The following is a 16,115-nucleotide window of genomic DNA, read 5'->3' on the forward strand; positions in this document are numbered from 1 at the left end:
TCATAGGCTGTTGATGACAGTGTATATTGGAGGGCAAGTTGGCAGTGATGTAAGATAAGGGTAGGGGAAGGAGAGTCCAGATGGCCGGGGAATCTCCTCTGGCCAGAGCAGAAAGTACTGAAGGAAGAGAAAGAACAGGCAGGCATACTGAGCACCTTGTCCTGTGTTTTAATTGAGGGGTTTCCTGGGGTCTCACCCTGTGCACTGCAGAGAGCAAGTCAGGACTGTGGAACAGCCTGAGCTGCAGGGAACCTGAAGGAAGCTTTGGCAAAACTTGGTGATGTGGTTTGGCTGTGTCCCCACCCACATCTGATCTTGAAGTGTAGCTCCCATAATTCCCACGTGTCATGGGAGGGACCTGGTAGGAGGTAACTGAATCATGAGGACGGATGTTTCCCGTGCTGTTCTCGTGACAGTGAATAAGTCTCAGGAGATCTGACGGTTTCATGAAGGGGAGTTCCCCTGCACACGCTCTCTTGACTGCCGCCATGTAAGACGTGCCTTTGCTCATCCTTTGCCTTCTGCCATGATTGTGAGACCTCCCAGCCATGTGGAACTGTGAGTCCATTAAATCTCCTTCCGTTGTAAATTACCCAGTCTTGGGTATGTCTTTATTAGCAGCATGAGAACAGACTAATACACTTGTCCTCTCTCCCAAACCCGTGCTCAGTGTCTGTCCTGTTTGGAAAGCCTTTCCTGGAGATACATGCTCACATCTGAAAGACACCATCCTTCCACCCCACAGCCATATTAGCACATTGGCTTTCATATGTGTTCATTCAACCACCATTTATTTAGCATCCATGAAGCAGCAGACACTAGGGCCAGGCTCTAGCGACGTGCCCAATTGCAGAAACTCCTGGGAACACTAGGGACCCAGCTGCCGCCACTCAACACATGCTTGTCCCAGACTGGAGAGCTCATGGGCTAGAGAGAAACACGGAAAGAGTCAGCAGAAGAAAGGTGCTACATGTTTGCCGGTCAATCCTGAGGAAGTCGTTTCCTTACCCTTAGACTGGCTTTCCATGCCATGTCCCTTTCTTCTTGTGTCTCCTTTTGGTGACCTGGCATGACGGTGTGGTGTCATTGAGCCAGCTTTCACCACAGGGGAAGGGCAAGAAGAGAGCCAGACAGGCCAAGGTCCCCACGGAGCTACTGCATCTGGAGATCATTGTCATGTACATGAGCCGGTACTTTGCTCGAACTGGCTAACATCCATATTCCCATCATCCCCTCCTATCTGTCTCGTCGGCCAACACTGCAACGCAGACCACATCCAGAAGGCCCTTCTGGCTCCTTCTTAGTGGATATGGGAGACTCAGAGAGATAGTCCTGATGATGTTTTAGAGCAGGAGGGTTTTCAAGTTACTCCACACCTTGACTGTCACCTGGGGATAGAGTTTGGATATTCGTCCCCTCCACATCTCATGTTGAAATGTGATCCCCAGTGTCAGCGGTGGGGCCTGGTGGGAGGTGTTTGGGTCATGGAAGCAGATCCCTCAAGAATGGCTTGGGCCATCCCCTTGGTGATGAGCGAGCTCTTTCTCTGAGTTCACACGAGATCTGGCAACTCCCTACCCCCTTGCTCCTGCCCCAGCCATGTGATGGTCCAGCTCCACCTTTGCCCTCTGCCATGACTGGAAGCTTCCTGAGGCCTCACCAGAAACAGATGCTACTATGCTTCCTGTACAGCCTGCAGAACCATGAGCCCATTCAACCTCTTTTCTTATCAATGACCCGGCCTCAGGCATTTCTTTATAGCAGTGCGAGAATGGCCTAATACACCTGTAAATTTGGGAGCTGGCTGCGGTCATCCTGGGAAAAGGTGCAGAAGACATTTGTCTTCAGAGAAAAGGAAGAAAGGAGCAGATCCACAGGGCTGAAAGACACAGGGAGGGAGGAAGTCTTGATGGTGCCTGAGTCTCTGGCTTCAGTTTGTTCCTGAGACTCAGCTGCAGTCCTGTCCTGGGCTTCTGAGAGACAACCACCCCGCATCCCATAAACCTGGTATTCACATTAGAAGGTCCCATGCTTTCCTGACCTTGGTGGAGTTGCTTTCTGCTTCTTTTGACCCACAGAATCCCAGCTGCCACATCTGCTTGATCATTACTACAGTTTGGATGTTTTTGTCCTCCAAACCTCATGTTGAAATTGATCTCCAATGTCGGAGGTGGGGCCTGGTGGGAGGTGTTCTGCTCAGGGGGGCGGATCCCTCACAAAGGGCTTGGGGCTGCCCTCATGGTGGCAAGTGAGCTCTCCCTCTCTTAGTTCCCAGAATATCTGGTTCTTAAAAAGAGCCTGGCACCTCCCCTCTCTTGCTTCCTTGTCCTGTGACCTCTGCACATGCCACCTTCCCTTCGCTTTTCACAATGGGTAGAAGCAGCCCGAGGCCCTCCCCAGGAGCAGAGCAGACGCCACCACCATGCTTTCTGTACAGTCTGCAGAAACCTGAGCCAAATAAACCTCTTTTCTTTATCCATGACCCAGCCTCAGCTATTCCTTTGGAGCAACACAGATGGACTAAGACACTCATCTTTACAGAGGAAGGTCTCTGTCTACCAAAATTGGGAGTTAAGGAGGCTCCATCAGACACACTGTGTTCCAATCTTTCGGGCAGGATGAAGAGAGAGGGAAACAGTCTAGACTCTCTGTGGTTCTACTTTCCAGCTAAGAGATCTGGTAAAATGTGAAGAGCCCAAGACAATGGCAGCAGAGAGGTGGGGCCGTGCCCCCTGACCCAGCACATTCCCCCTCAGAAAGCCAGATCATGGCAGTGGCCAGCCCTTTCCACGGTGCTGCCACATGTAACCAGTATAAGGCAGGAGTAGAGACTCCTGTGGACTTCTCAGAAAGCTGGACTTCCAGGGGTGCTGGTGGGGCCAGATGTTTCTCCTTCCTCCAGCTGCTACAGAACTCAACCTTGCTTCCAACCCAGGCCCCTCTCAGTTAGTGGGTGTGATTCGCCAAGACGCTGTGTTTTCACAGGCAGGGAGCCACAGGCTGCCCCTGCCTTTAAATTAGTCTTGCACCCTCTCCATGAGAGCCACAGAAAGTGAAGTTCACAAAACGAGGATGCTCTGTGTAGCGGGTTGAACTGTATCCCCCAAAAGTCATGTCAACCCAGGACCTGTCGATGCAACCTTATTTGGAAATAGGGTCTTTGCAGATGTAACCAAGTTAAGATGAAGTCCTTACGGTGGGCCCTAATCCAATAGGACTCGTATCTTAATTAAAAAGGGGAAAATTTGGAAACAGACGCATACGGGAACAAGGTCATATGATGACAGAGATGGAGATTGGAGTGATGTGTCCAAGCGTCTAAAAGCCACAGAACATCAAGGAATGCCACCAGCCACCAGAAGCTAGGAGAGACCAGCAACGATTTTTCCCTGGGAGCCTCTTTGGAGGGAGCGCGGCCCTGCCAACACCTTGATTTCGGACTAGTGGACGCCAGAACCTGCAAGAAAATCCATTTTTGTCATTTTAAGCCGTGCAGTTTGTGGTATTTTGTTCTGACAGCTCTAAATAAATGAATACAGTCTGCAAGTGGACGGTGATCCAGAAACTGCTTCCAGCCTGTAATAAGTACAGGAGTTGAGTGTATAGGCAGGCGGAGTAAATCTGTTGAATCAGAGTGTCTGTTGACACTAACAATAAAGTAGATGGGCTTGGATTTGGGATCCTTTTTCAGTTAATCGTATGATAAATGTTATTGTTTTTACAAAAATACCAATCCATGATAGATTGGAACTACGAGAGAGAGACAGAGAGAGAGAGAGAGAGAGAGAGAGGGGAGAGAGAGAGAGAGAGAGATTGAAATTCCTCAGTTCCTGGTGAGGGGCTGCTGCTGTTTCCTAGTTAGCTGATGAACTGGCTTCCCCTTACAGTTTATATTTCATTTGTTTCATTTGTCATTTCAGGGTAACTCTGGGGAGAGGACTTAAAAATCTTTGCCCTCCGGTCACTATTTTACCCAGAAGTTCTAATGCTTATGGTTTTCTTGTATCAAAGTTAAAACATCCTTACGAATTATTCCAATATAGAAGTGATGCAATTTCTAGATTCTGAGGTGACATAAATGATTGTAACATCATTTTTGTATATTCATAACCGAGAGAAAGAGAGAGAGAGAGAGAGAGAGAGAGAGAGAGAGAGAAATAGGATAGCAAAACCAAAACCTGAGGGCAACATCCACAATAAAACTAAGTGGTGACAAGATATCCGCATGAACTCCAAAATCTGGACTGGCTCAAACCAAATCATCCCTCCTGCACCTGCTCCAAGATCTGCAGAGCCTTAGCATCTGAGGGAAGGAAGTGAGTGGGCACCTGGCAGACCCAGAATTCCAATACTTACGTGCCTTCAGGCAATTGCAGCTATGGAATTCTTTGTGGTTGCGTCCACTACAAAACAAGGTAATAATAATAAAAATCATCTATAAATCTGTAGCTAACCATTTCAAAACACAAATGGACTGTAATGAGTAAGCTCAAGTGAGACAAAAAAGTGATCAACCAAATGGCTTCATCACGTCTCAACCTGGTACTTGCAGAGGGTTCCATTGAGCAGAGCTTAGTGTTGAGGCTGTGGGTGCAGCTGTGGCTTCCTCACCCCCTCCAGGCAGGCGTGGAGCACCATGGTGAGCGGAGGGGGGCCAGAGTTCACCGTAAAACCAGAAGTGGTAGTTAAGAAGCCAGAGGAATTCTGAGCCTCCCCCCACCAACCTTCCTGGCAACCAGAATTGCATTCCTGCATATCTAGCACCAGAATTCCTAAGCAATTTACAAGCATTAGCACTGAAGTTGACAATCGGGGGAGTGGGGGGGTGCCAATAAATAGCACATCTTCCCTACTAGGGTTCCTAACCAACTGAGAAATTCCACAAATGTACCAGCAGATGGGGAAGCAGCCTTGGTGGATAGGGCTTGTCAGGAGAGCCAAATGGGCTTGCTAATTCCTCACAAGCCCCCTAGTCTAGACTTAGAGCGACCCACTGGAGGAAGGTTTTGGGTCTGTAGAACAGGCTCACATCCCCAGGATTGCTGCCTGCCACCAAACTGGGCAGGAAGGAAAGGAAAAAGAGGCCAGATCTCCCACAGTGAGAACTTTTGACAAATTAACCACTTGATCTAGAAATGTGGACCTATGGGTACCACCCACCAACTGGGTATTTTACTGCATCTCCATGGGGCGTCTCCTTCCTGGAGGAGACTGGGGGAGAGAAGAGTTACTGCCCCAGCATGCACACCTAATGTTTCACAAATTTTTGCACCTCGATATGGTTTGGCTGTGTCCCCTCCCAGATCTCATCTTGAACTGTAGCTCCCATAATCCCCATGGGTCGTGGGAGGGACCCAGTGGGAGGTAATTGAATCACGGGGGCGGGTCTTTCCCATGCTGTTCTCACGGTAGTGAATAAGTCTCACGAGATCTGATGGTTTTACAGAGGGCAGTTCCCCTGCACACGCTCTCTTGCCTGCCGCCATGTAAGACGTGCCTTTGCTCGTCCTTCGCCTTCCACCGTGATTGTGAGGCCTCCCCAGCCATGTGGAACTGTGGGTCCATTGAACTCCTCTTTCTTTATAAATTACCCAGTGTTGGGTATTTCTTCATAGTGAAACAGCCAAGTAGAAAGGAGTCCCAGAGAAGCTCCAACCGGCTAGGGCACTGGGAGAACAGGGTAGCGCCATGGAAGTTCGTGCCATTTCCAGGCGGGAGGAACCTGGCCCCTCCTGTTCCTGTGTGGTAACCTGGGATTCAACCTGTGAGATGGGGGCCTGTTAACAGGAGCCCCTCTGGCTTTGCTGAGAGTCTTTTTCCTTTTCGCTCAATATATCCCATAACCCCTCACCCTTCAAAATGTCTGCATGCCAAATCTTTCCTGGTCATGTGACAAGAACCCAGTTTTTAGCTGAACTGAGGAGAAAGTCCTACAACAGTAGCAGTGTGAAAATGGTCAAATACATACCTCTTGACCCATTGGGCTTAACTAGTAAGTCTATGGTGTACCCACAGCCAAAAGTTTACCCCTTACTCTGTTTGCTCATCCCAAATTATTTCTGGCCATCGTTGCCCACCATATCTCATCAGAGGTTCTGCAACAAGGTCAAATGGTGTCTATGAGATATTCTAACAATGACAGGCCAACATAGCACATGTCCCAAACGTAAACCCTCTCCCATGAAGAATTACCTGCAGAGACAATAAAGTTCAAAATTCTCCTGGTCAGCCTGGGCAACATAGGGAGACCCCGTCTCTACAAAAAATAAAAATAAAAATAAATTAGCCGGTGTTGGGGTGATCGAACTCAACACCAGGTCGTGGGGGTGACGAAGTCTGGCAGAGTCAAAGGAATGAGAAAAGACAGTTTGAGAGAGAAAGTGGGTCCAGGGGGCCATCACGAGTGTATGGAGGCTGCGAAGACCCTGAGCTCTGGAAGCCCAGACAATTTATTGGTGATCAAACAAAGAAACAGGTGGTGAGAATGTGGGGTTGAAAGGGAGCGTTGCTGCATTAAGCACGTGATTTACAGCTGTGATGGTTTAGCATATGCTCTGCTACTTGAGAGAATGGAGAGCAGATTCTTTTAACTCAAGATACAATTGATTCTGGGAGAGCAAGGAGCAAGGAGCCAGCAAGTCTAGACACATTCCAGAGCCATGAGCCCTGGATTCTATCCAAGCCACGCCCTGGGCTTAGATTATGGTGCGTGAGGGTAGCCTTCCACCCTTTAGCACAGAGCTTGGTGTTCCAAAGGCCACAAGGGGTTTTAGACCCTGGACCCCGGACATGTTCCAAGACTTTTACATTATGTCAGACATGGAAGCCCTGCCTCAGCTTCTCTCCCAACACTCAGCTTTTCTCCCAACAAGCTGGGCGTTCACCTGTAGTCCCAGCTACTTGGGAGGCTGAGGTGGGAGGATCGCTGGAGCCTGGGAGGTCGAAGCAGCAGTGAGCTGTGATCGTGCCAGTGCACTCCGGCCTGGCTGACAGAGCCAGACCCTTTCTCAAAAAAAGAAGATGAAATAAAAATTAAATCTCCCGGCAAGCTGAAGCTCAAAGGCATTAGAGAAAAGCCCTGCCCCCCACCCCAGGCCCCCGCCCCCCAAAGTCTTTTGATCTTGTGAGCTAATGTTGGAAGAAACTGAAGTCCCCAATCACTCTCTCCAACCTCCTCTCTGCTCCCACTCAGCTAGATGCTCTCGATGGCTTGTGGGCCCAGAGGTCTGCAGTCTAAACCGCCATCCACAGGAATGGGTGCTGTTTATTCAGTGCCTCGGCAGTTGGGTTATTTAAATGCCAACTCACTGTCACTTTCCCCTTTAAAGAGTTCATAGGATGCACAGGAATATCTAGCCCCAGCCTTACAGCCACCAAATGTAGAAGACAAGCCAGTGTCCCATCCCAGTAGAATTATGTTCCCAGAACTCAGTCCCACGTCGTCCCAAACCCTATCAGAATTGGTGATCTCTAACTGATATCTAAGTTGAGGGAGGTGCAGAAAGTCTGGGTAATTTTCAGAGCTGTGGTACCTGAGCTATTGCTGCTTTAGGATGTCTAGAAATTTGCAAAGGTAACAGCCACAGTTACTGAGGGGTCATTTGCAGTGCCTTTCTTTCAAAATGTTCAGTTTCTATTGGAATCTTCTTCCCTTTCCACCCCTCCCTCAGGGCCCTATGCCGAGGCAATCCTGGCCGGAAAGCTGCCTGCCGAAGGTGCCCCAAGGTCTCCCTGAGCAGGCACTCTCAGGGCGCTCCGTCATTCCCTGCCTGCCGGCCGCAGCCACTCTAGACTGCCAACCCCACGTCCACCACCACTGCCCTTTCCAGGTATACCAGTGCACAGGTCAATGCCACCTGGGCCTCTGGGCCAGCTGTCTCTCACAGTGTCCTTGGGTTTCTGCTGTTGGCCGGCTCAGTTCAGGAAGTCTCGGCAACTCCGGAACAGTCCCGCATGCTTCCCACTTGCAAGGCAAGATCCCTCGTAGGGCACCTCCCAAAGCCTGTTCCCTGGGTGCTGAGAACAATAGGGTTTCCATGGCCTGAGCCTCCATTATAAGCAGAAGAGCTCTGTTTCAGCAACTGTGGCTGAGATGAGACGGGTGCCCGAGAGGAGGAAGGGGGAAGAGCAAGGTGGAGGGGCTGGAAACGTGCCACCGTGCGATGTTGGGAGCCCCTTTGGGGGTGGAGGCAGAGGCAGAAGCTACTGGAGTGGTTCGAGGGGGAGAGTGTGTGATTCTAAGCTCAGACAGGGCTGTTTGGGGGTCCTGTTTCCTGTTTTGTCGTTTCCAGTAAGAAGCCGAGCTGGCCCTCCAGGGACTGGAAGCTTCCGAGGCGTGGCAGTGGCAGTGGCCTGTGCACTGGTATACCTGGAAAGGGCAGTGGTGGCAGACGCGGGGTTGGCAGCCTAGAGTGGCTGTGGCTGGCAGGCAGGGGAAAATGGAGCACCCTGACTGGGCTGGGCAGCGGTGACCTCGGTCCTGCTCTACTGAGAGGGTGACCGTGGTGCGGGCTGGACGTTGGGCTGCACCCCAGTTAGGAGTCATTGGGATGTGGCTACACTCACCTGGGGTGATGATGGGGTTAGGTGGAAGGTTAGGTCAGCTGAGTGGTAGCATTCTCGGGTTCTCTGACTCTGATTCCCCACCTCACTCCATGAAGATGACTCACTCACTTTGATGACTGTGGTTTTGCAGATTAAATGTGGAGGCCGTGAGAGCCCGAAGAATGTCCCCTCCGAGTTATTACAGAGAAGCACAGAATCCCAGTGCAGTTTGTGTGTGTGCGTGTGTATGGGGGGGGGCGGGGGAGCAGTGTCTCAAAGGCCACCAATCTCAAGCCCCGTTGCCCACTTTATGCGTCTCTCTAGCAACGCGTGGGCACGGGATTCCACCCAAGCCAACCCTCTGCATTTCTGGCCTCTGGAGTCAGCCTGAGGTCCATTCACACGCTGGTAATTGCACAGCGGGGGCTGTCTTTTCAGCAGATCTGACTGAAGCAACATTGCCCAGACCTATGCCATTTCTAGGGTTGGCACATAAGACACAAGTGGTCGGGATTTGGGTTCCACTGGGAACCTGAGGAACTGAGTGACCTGGGGAAGTCACTCCCCTCAGTGGGTGAGTCCCAGTACGGTGGCTGGCCAGCGCCTTCCTGGCCTCTCCTGGGACTTCCCGAGTCCCGCCTTCGCCGCTATTTAAGGCAAGTTGCAGACCTTGGCGACTCCTCGAAGGACACTCCCTTTCTTTTTTTTTTTTTTTTTTTTTTTTTTTTTGAGACGGAGTCTCGCTCTGTCGCCCGGGCTGGAGTGCAGTGGCCGGATCTCAGCTCACTGCAAGCTCCGCCTCCCGGGTTCCCGCCATTCTCCGGCCTCAGCCTCCCGAGTAGCTGGGACTACAGACGCCCGCTACCGCGCCCGGCTAGTTTTTTGTATTTCTTAATAGAGACGGGGTTTCACCGTGTTAGCCAGGATGGTCTCGATCTCCTGACCTCGTGATCCGCCCGTCTCGGCCTCCCAAAGTGCTGGGATTACAGGCTTGAGCCACCGCGCCCGGCCAGGACACTCCCTTTCTAAGAGCTGCCAGCAAATCCTTCTGAGGGCTGCTCCCTGTGGTCCAGACAGGCTGGAAAGCCACCGTCTGAGCTCCAGGAAGCCACTGGGCCCCGCCACTGTTCACCCGAGGATGGACTATTCTCACTGATAGCAGACGGTTCTCAACGGAAGAGTCTCCCAGACAGGGCTGCTCTCCGGATTTCTGCCCCTCCCAGGTCACCCCAGGCCTCCTCTCCAGGAGTGCTCAGGGGAGTGAGAAAAGCCAGGTATGCCATGCTCTATGCCAGGATGCACTCGGTGCCATGGGCTGTGGTAAAAAATAAACGCCAGAAGCCACTTCAACAGCAAGGTACTCAAAGTCTGATGAAATTATGATTTATTTTAGTTAGATTTTATTTTTGCTTATGTGTGTTATTACTTTCTGTTATTAATATTAGTCTACAATTAGTTAAATTAGAGCGCATTCATACTGTGGAATGCAGCAGCTACAAAGAATGAAGTCAGCCAGTAAGTGCTGACTGAAAACCGTTCCCAGACATTTCGTTAAGTGACAAATTAAATCACTACAATAAGGGTGGGAAGTTTGTAGACTATGATCCCATTGAATGTTTGCAGTGGGTGAGTGGGGTGTTTGTGCACATGCACATGTGTGTATGTGTGTGTGCGTGCGTGTGTGGGAACCCGTGTGTGCGTGTGTGTGCGAGTGTGTGAGTGCGTGTTTGCGTGCATGGCACCAAGCATGGAAGAAAATGTCCCTGGCAGCTAAGAATGGTTCTCTCTGGAGAGTGGGGAAAGACGGAAGAAGCAGGAACCTTCACTCTGACTTTCACGTCTTACTTTTCAAGTGTTTGCACGACGTGTGACTTTTACCTTCCTTTTTGTGTCTTTCAGTGTTTTCAAGGTTAAGGGCCCAAAGGAAACAAAGCACGCCCCACGTCTCTGCAGCGCTGTCATGGGAGAAAAGAGTGGACGTGATTTGATGTGGCAAAGCTACAGGCAAGGGCACGAGTCCAAGGAAGACAGACATGAACCCAGAAAGCAGGTTCTCGCCTACCCGCAGGGAGGGCCGGCCAGGGACCATGGAGGGACTGCGGGAGGCTGGGCTGGGTCGCAGGAGGGGGCTGGGCCCTCTCTGGAGGGAACCCCTGTCTGGAGGGAGGCCGGTCACCCTGCCCTCTGCCCGTCCTTCCAGCCTGGGCTCCTGTGACCATAGCGAGAGGAGATGCCAGAGGGGAAGCCCGAGCTGGGCTGGGCTCCGTCCGGACAGGGGACCTGGGGCAGAAGCCAGGGGCGGGGGCAGGAGCAGGAGGTGGGTCATCCAGGGAAGAAGGTTTCCTGACCCTGTGCTCTAAGGCGAGGAGTGGGCACGTGGCCCTCTGGGGACCTGTCCGGCTCAAAGACTCCAGGTGCCCTTCAGGTGAGTGAAACAACCGAGTAATCCTCAGTGCAATGCGAAAGCGGCTGGAAAGCTGGAATCACAGTCACCACCTATGCTGAGCAAAACCACGATTAAAATGGGTTTTCGGCTTTTGCTGAACCCACTTTGCGCCTCAGTGGTCCCAGTAGAAATGGCTCCTGTAGTTGACAGCTCCACTGGCACTGGACTCTCCTTGATTCTTACTTTGCTGAATCTCGAGAATCTTTTAAGATTGCTGGGATGGAGGGACGCACGGGGAGAAATGGCAGGCGAAACGCCAGGTCCTGCCAAGGGAAGGAGGAAACAAACGCCTCCCCGATAGACTCCAGGGAAACAGACCAGCCAAGGGTGTGGTCCCACACCGGCTGCTTGAGCCCCTGTTGTCCTGAGACCATTCCCTCCCTGACTCTCTCCTAACTCTGTCCCCGTCGCTCCCACTCGGCGACCTGGCTCGCCCTTTGCCCTCTGCTCTTCTCACTCTATGCCTGACCCCACACTAACTGTAGAAAATGCAGAAATGAGAAACAGACATTCATTCAACAAACACTTATTCTTTTATATTATTTATTTATTTATTTATTGAGAGATGGGGTCTGGCTCTGTCACCCAGGCTGTAGTACAGTGGTACGACCATAGCTCACTGCAGCCTCCACCCCCTGGGCTCAAATGATCCTCCTGCCTCAGCCTCCTCAGTAGCTGGGACCACAGGCGCATGCCACCATGCCCGGCTAACTTAAAACAATTTTTTTTTGGTAGAGATGGGGTCTCACTCTGTTGTGCAGGCTGCTCTCGAACTCATGGCCTCAAACAATCCTTCTGCCTCAGCCTCCCAAAGTGCTGGGATTACAACCATCAGCCACCTTCAGGCCAGCCAACAAACATTTATTGACACTCCTAATCTGTGCCAGCCGTGGTTTGAGAGGCCGCATTAACACACTGTGCCTGCCGTCATGGAGCTCATAGGCTGTTGCAGTAGACAGAGAAGTAAACAAAGAATTACAGGGCTCAGAGATAAATCACCCAATCGACTGGGGATGCCAGAGAGGCAGCAGATCCGAGGTGGGTTGGGCCCCTTCCGCTCTAGTGTCCTGCGCTCTAGCGTCCTGTGCTCTAGCGTCCTGCTCACAGTCGGCTGCTGGAACCCTGGGAGTTTGGAGGTGGTAGTCGGGGAAGGACAAAGTGGCTGACGCACAAAGCCAGGAGTGTCCACACCCTACAGCAATTCCCTACAGCCTGGTGACTGTGTCTAAACCTATTTAGTACCTCGAGCTCAGCCCCCTGCCCCCGCCCCAGAAAAGTCTTGAAACCATAGAACAGCGCTGACAGAAAGATTGTCTTTAGCATCTGGGAAAAACAACTTCGTGTTTCGAATTTGCTCATCTGGGTTCATTTTGATAATAATTCAACAGGTGAACTGATGTGGCATCCCATAAGCAGTTCTTCATTTTCAGTGAACAGAGGGCAGAATTCGAAAAGCTGGTGGAGTGAAACCCAGGGCTAAGCCTGGAAAAGAGGGTTGGAGGGCTGCGAGAGCTGGCTGCACTCCCATTCCTGGAAAGGGCTTCAGGGTTTCTCATGACTTGGAGAATTGCTGGAAAAACAAAACAAAAACAAAACCGAAACCCTGTAACCCAGTTCTACAAGGCAGCCTGTAGGATGAACCGATTGCAGAAAAACCACACCTTAAGCTCTGAGTTTGTTATCTTGGGCTTCGGGGACCTGGCGGAACTGCAAATCTTCTTTTTTGGACTGTTTCTAATCATGCATCTTGTCACCCTGGCGGGGCACACAACTATTGTGCTCCTCACCCTCATTGACTCCTGCCTGCAGACCCCCATGTATTTCTTCCTCCGAAACCTGTCCACCGTTGAGATTTGCTATACATTGGTTATTGTCCCCAACATGCTGGCCAATTTCCTGTCCAGGAACCAGCGGATGCCCTTTCTGGGCTGTGCCCTGCAAATGCACTTCTTCGTTGCCCTGGGCGGGGCAGAGTGCTTCCTCCTGGCCGTGATGGCCTACGACCGCTTTGTGGCCATCTGCAAGCCCCTTCACTACACACTCCTCATCACCAGGACCCTCTGCCTGCAGATGCTGGCTCTGGCGTGCATTGGCAGCTTTGCGCTCTCCCTCACATTGACCACGCTGATATTCCTCCTGCCCTTTTGTCAGTCCCACGAGATCAATCATTTCTTCTGTGACATCCCCGCCGTGCTCTTCCTGGCCTGCTCGGACACTCGAGCCAATGAGATTGCTGTCTTCCTCGTCTGCACGCTCATCCTCTTGATCCCCTTCCTGCTGATCCTGCTCTCCTACGGATTCATTATCGCGGCCGTCCTCAGAATCCGCTCGGCCGCGGGCAGGAGCAAGGCCTTCTCCACCTGCGCTGGGCACCTGTTGGTCTCGCTTCCTCACTATGGCTGTGCAGTCTTCATCTACATTTGCCCCAAGTCCTGCTACGCCCCCGACCAGGACAAAATTGTGTCCTTAATCTACACCAATGTCACCCCCATGCTCTATCCTATGATCTACAGTCTCAGGAACAAGGAAGTCAAGGGTGCCCTTGGGAGACTTCTGCACAGTCACAGTCCATGAAGCAGCAGCCCCATGCGAGTTGAAGGGGAAGGCAGAGCCCTCTGAGAACGGCCTGGCTCCCTTTCCAGAACCCAGCTGTCTCCGGATGCACCTGGCGGCCCCACCCCTCCCTTTGAGGGCTTCTCCGTGGTTCTGAGTGCACCTGAGACTCACTGCCCCCTTTGCTGTGGCCAGACAGACGGAAGGGATGCGAAGGTTTGCTGAGATGCAGCAAGTCTGGGGTGGACAGTTCCATCCAGCACCCACAGCAATGGCAGAGACGTGGACACTGACAGGCAGAAGGGCCTCAGATGGCCCAAATGAAACATTAAGCCAGCTGCTTCTGTGACCAAACAACCAGCAGGGCTAGAAACACAAGGAGTTCCCAGATCCAAACTAGGGAAGGCTTGGATGGAAAGGCAGAGCCAGCCTGGAAACAGAATCCCTGCGTCACCAGAAAACGACATCATGATCGCTTGAGACACGAGAGTGTAATCCGAGGCAGCAGCTCCAAGGGCGTGTCAGGCTCGGCCCCACTTCTGCTCCCAGTGCAGCTGACCCCTCCTCATCCTACCAATGTCGGTGAAAGGGCCACTTGTTCCCAGAAGCCCCATGGGTGGTCTGTCTCCCCGGCTGAGCTGGAGACTCCTCGAAGGGGAGAACCAGTTTCGAGGTCTCTGCCACCCCAGCCCCTGGCACATAATAGATGCGCCATAAGCGGTAACGGAACTGAACGGTGAGCCCCCCAAGTTTTGGCACAGGAATGGCTTCAGATCCCAGTTGCTAATGAAACAGAAACTTTTCATATCCTGCCGGGCTGAGGCCTCTGTGACTCGGGGACAAAGGTCAGGTGTAATGATCTCAAGAATGTGTTTGCTGGCCCCACTCTCACTCCACAGGCTGGCCAAGTGGTTGGATCTCTGAGTTTCCCTCGACCATAACACTTAGCAGGGAAGACACACTTCTTTGTTTCTTTTAGAGACAGGATCTCACTCTGTAGCCCAGGCTGGGGGGCAGTGATGTGATCACAGCTCACTGCAGCCTCAACCTCCCAGGCTCAAATGATCCTACCACCTCAGCCTCCAGAGCAGCTGGTACTACAGGTGTGTGCAACTGCTCCTGGATAATATTAATATTAATCTTTTGTGTGTGTGTGTTTTTTTGTTTGTTTGTTTTTTTTTTTTGAGGAGACGGGGGGAATCTCACTATGTTGCCCAGGCTTGTGTCCAATTCCTGGACTCAAGTGATCCTCCCACTTTGACCTCCCAAAGTGCTGGGATAACGGGTGTGAGCCAGCACACCCGGCCAGGAAATATTTCTTGAAAGAAAGAATGAGAGAGTACCTCCTGTCTCCCCAGTACAGGGTTTGGCACTGGGGATACAGAAAAGCTCCAGACAAGCTTCCTGCCTTTATGGAGCTCACAAAGTAGGCTGGGCTATTAGGCACTAAGACAAATCACTGTCATACAATGGGTACTCGCCATTCCTGCACAGGAAAGGGTCACTCACCCCTACCACCAAACCTAGGAACGGCCACATGCTGCTCAAAGGGTCAACACAGCTGCCTTTCACTGTCCTCAAGTGATGGCGGGTGGGCGCTCAGAGAAGACCAAAGGCTCAAGGCCAGGGGACTAGGCCAGCCGGGGCTTCCCAACAGACCCCCATCCTGAGTCCGACACAAGAGCCCGCAATGACCCCCACAGGGTGAAACAAGCCGCTCTCACCAGCCCTGGTAGGTATGGCTGGGCCCTCCCCCTGGTCCACATGAGGCCAGCCTACACCATCCCCACTTAGACCGCCCCACTCAGGCCAAATTCCTGGGAAAGGGGCTGGGAATCTGTGTAGAGCGGGGGAGATTGTTCTCATCATATAGGTGAGAGATGATGCCGACCTGGCCTGGGGAGGGTGGAGACGACACATTGAAGGAAACTGATTAGACGGAAGGTGAGATGACGGAGTGCGGGGCCATGGAAACACGTGTCGCCAAGACAGAGAACGAAGCAGAGGGAAGCCATTCCGGGAGTCGGGGGACAGGCAGTGAGGTCGGCTGGGGTCAGGTTGGGTTGGAAGTACCTACAGGCCATCCAAGCTCACATGACTGTACTGGTTTGAAACTCCGGAATTCAAGCAAAGAGACCCCTGCTTAACTTTAATTCGATAGCCCTCTCTGAATATAGACATCCTGGCCCTGTCACCTCTGAAGCTTCGCCATTCCAGATGATGCCAAATGTGATTTCAAATACATTTCATCCATTCCGAGCAAGTCTTCTCTGATTCGGAAACACAAAGGCTATCACTGCCAGCGTGTGTGGACCAGGACCAGCCCTCTGGAGAGGAGGGGCTCTTATGGGCCCTGGTACGTTTTGTGTTTAAGCACACATGTGTTCTTCATGAGTGCCCCCAAGGTGTGGAAGAAAAAGAAAATCTCATTGTGTGGTAGTGACAAAATGCTGATGAAGCAAACTATCAACAGCCCTCTGGAGGAATAACTTTCAAGGTAGGATGAACTGCGTGTATGGAATTTGGAAACAATGGTTTTTTGGAAGTGGCTGAAAGCCACAGAGACAACCGG

The 16,115-nt window shown here is 51.8% G+C and overlaps 1 protein-coding gene across 1 annotated transcript; it reads left to right on the plus strand.

Annotated features, from left to right (window-relative positions):
* The first annotated feature begins 12,625 nt into the window (after positions 1 to 12,625).
* LOC112615113 (olfactory receptor 10Q1-like) lies at positions 12,626 to 13,564 on the plus strand. Its single transcript, XM_025371817.1, has one exon. It carries the CDS (start codon positions 12,626 to 12,628, stop codon positions 13,562 to 13,564), a length of 939 nt encoding a protein of 312 aa, XP_025227602.1.
* The last annotated feature ends 2,551 nt before the right edge of the window (positions 13,565 to 16,115 follow it).

This window comes from Theropithecus gelada, chromosome X (genome assembly GCF_003255815.1).
Source record: "Theropithecus gelada isolate Dixy chromosome X, Tgel_1.0, whole genome shotgun sequence".
NCBI lineage: Eukaryota > Metazoa > Chordata > Mammalia > Primates > Cercopithecidae > Theropithecus > Theropithecus gelada.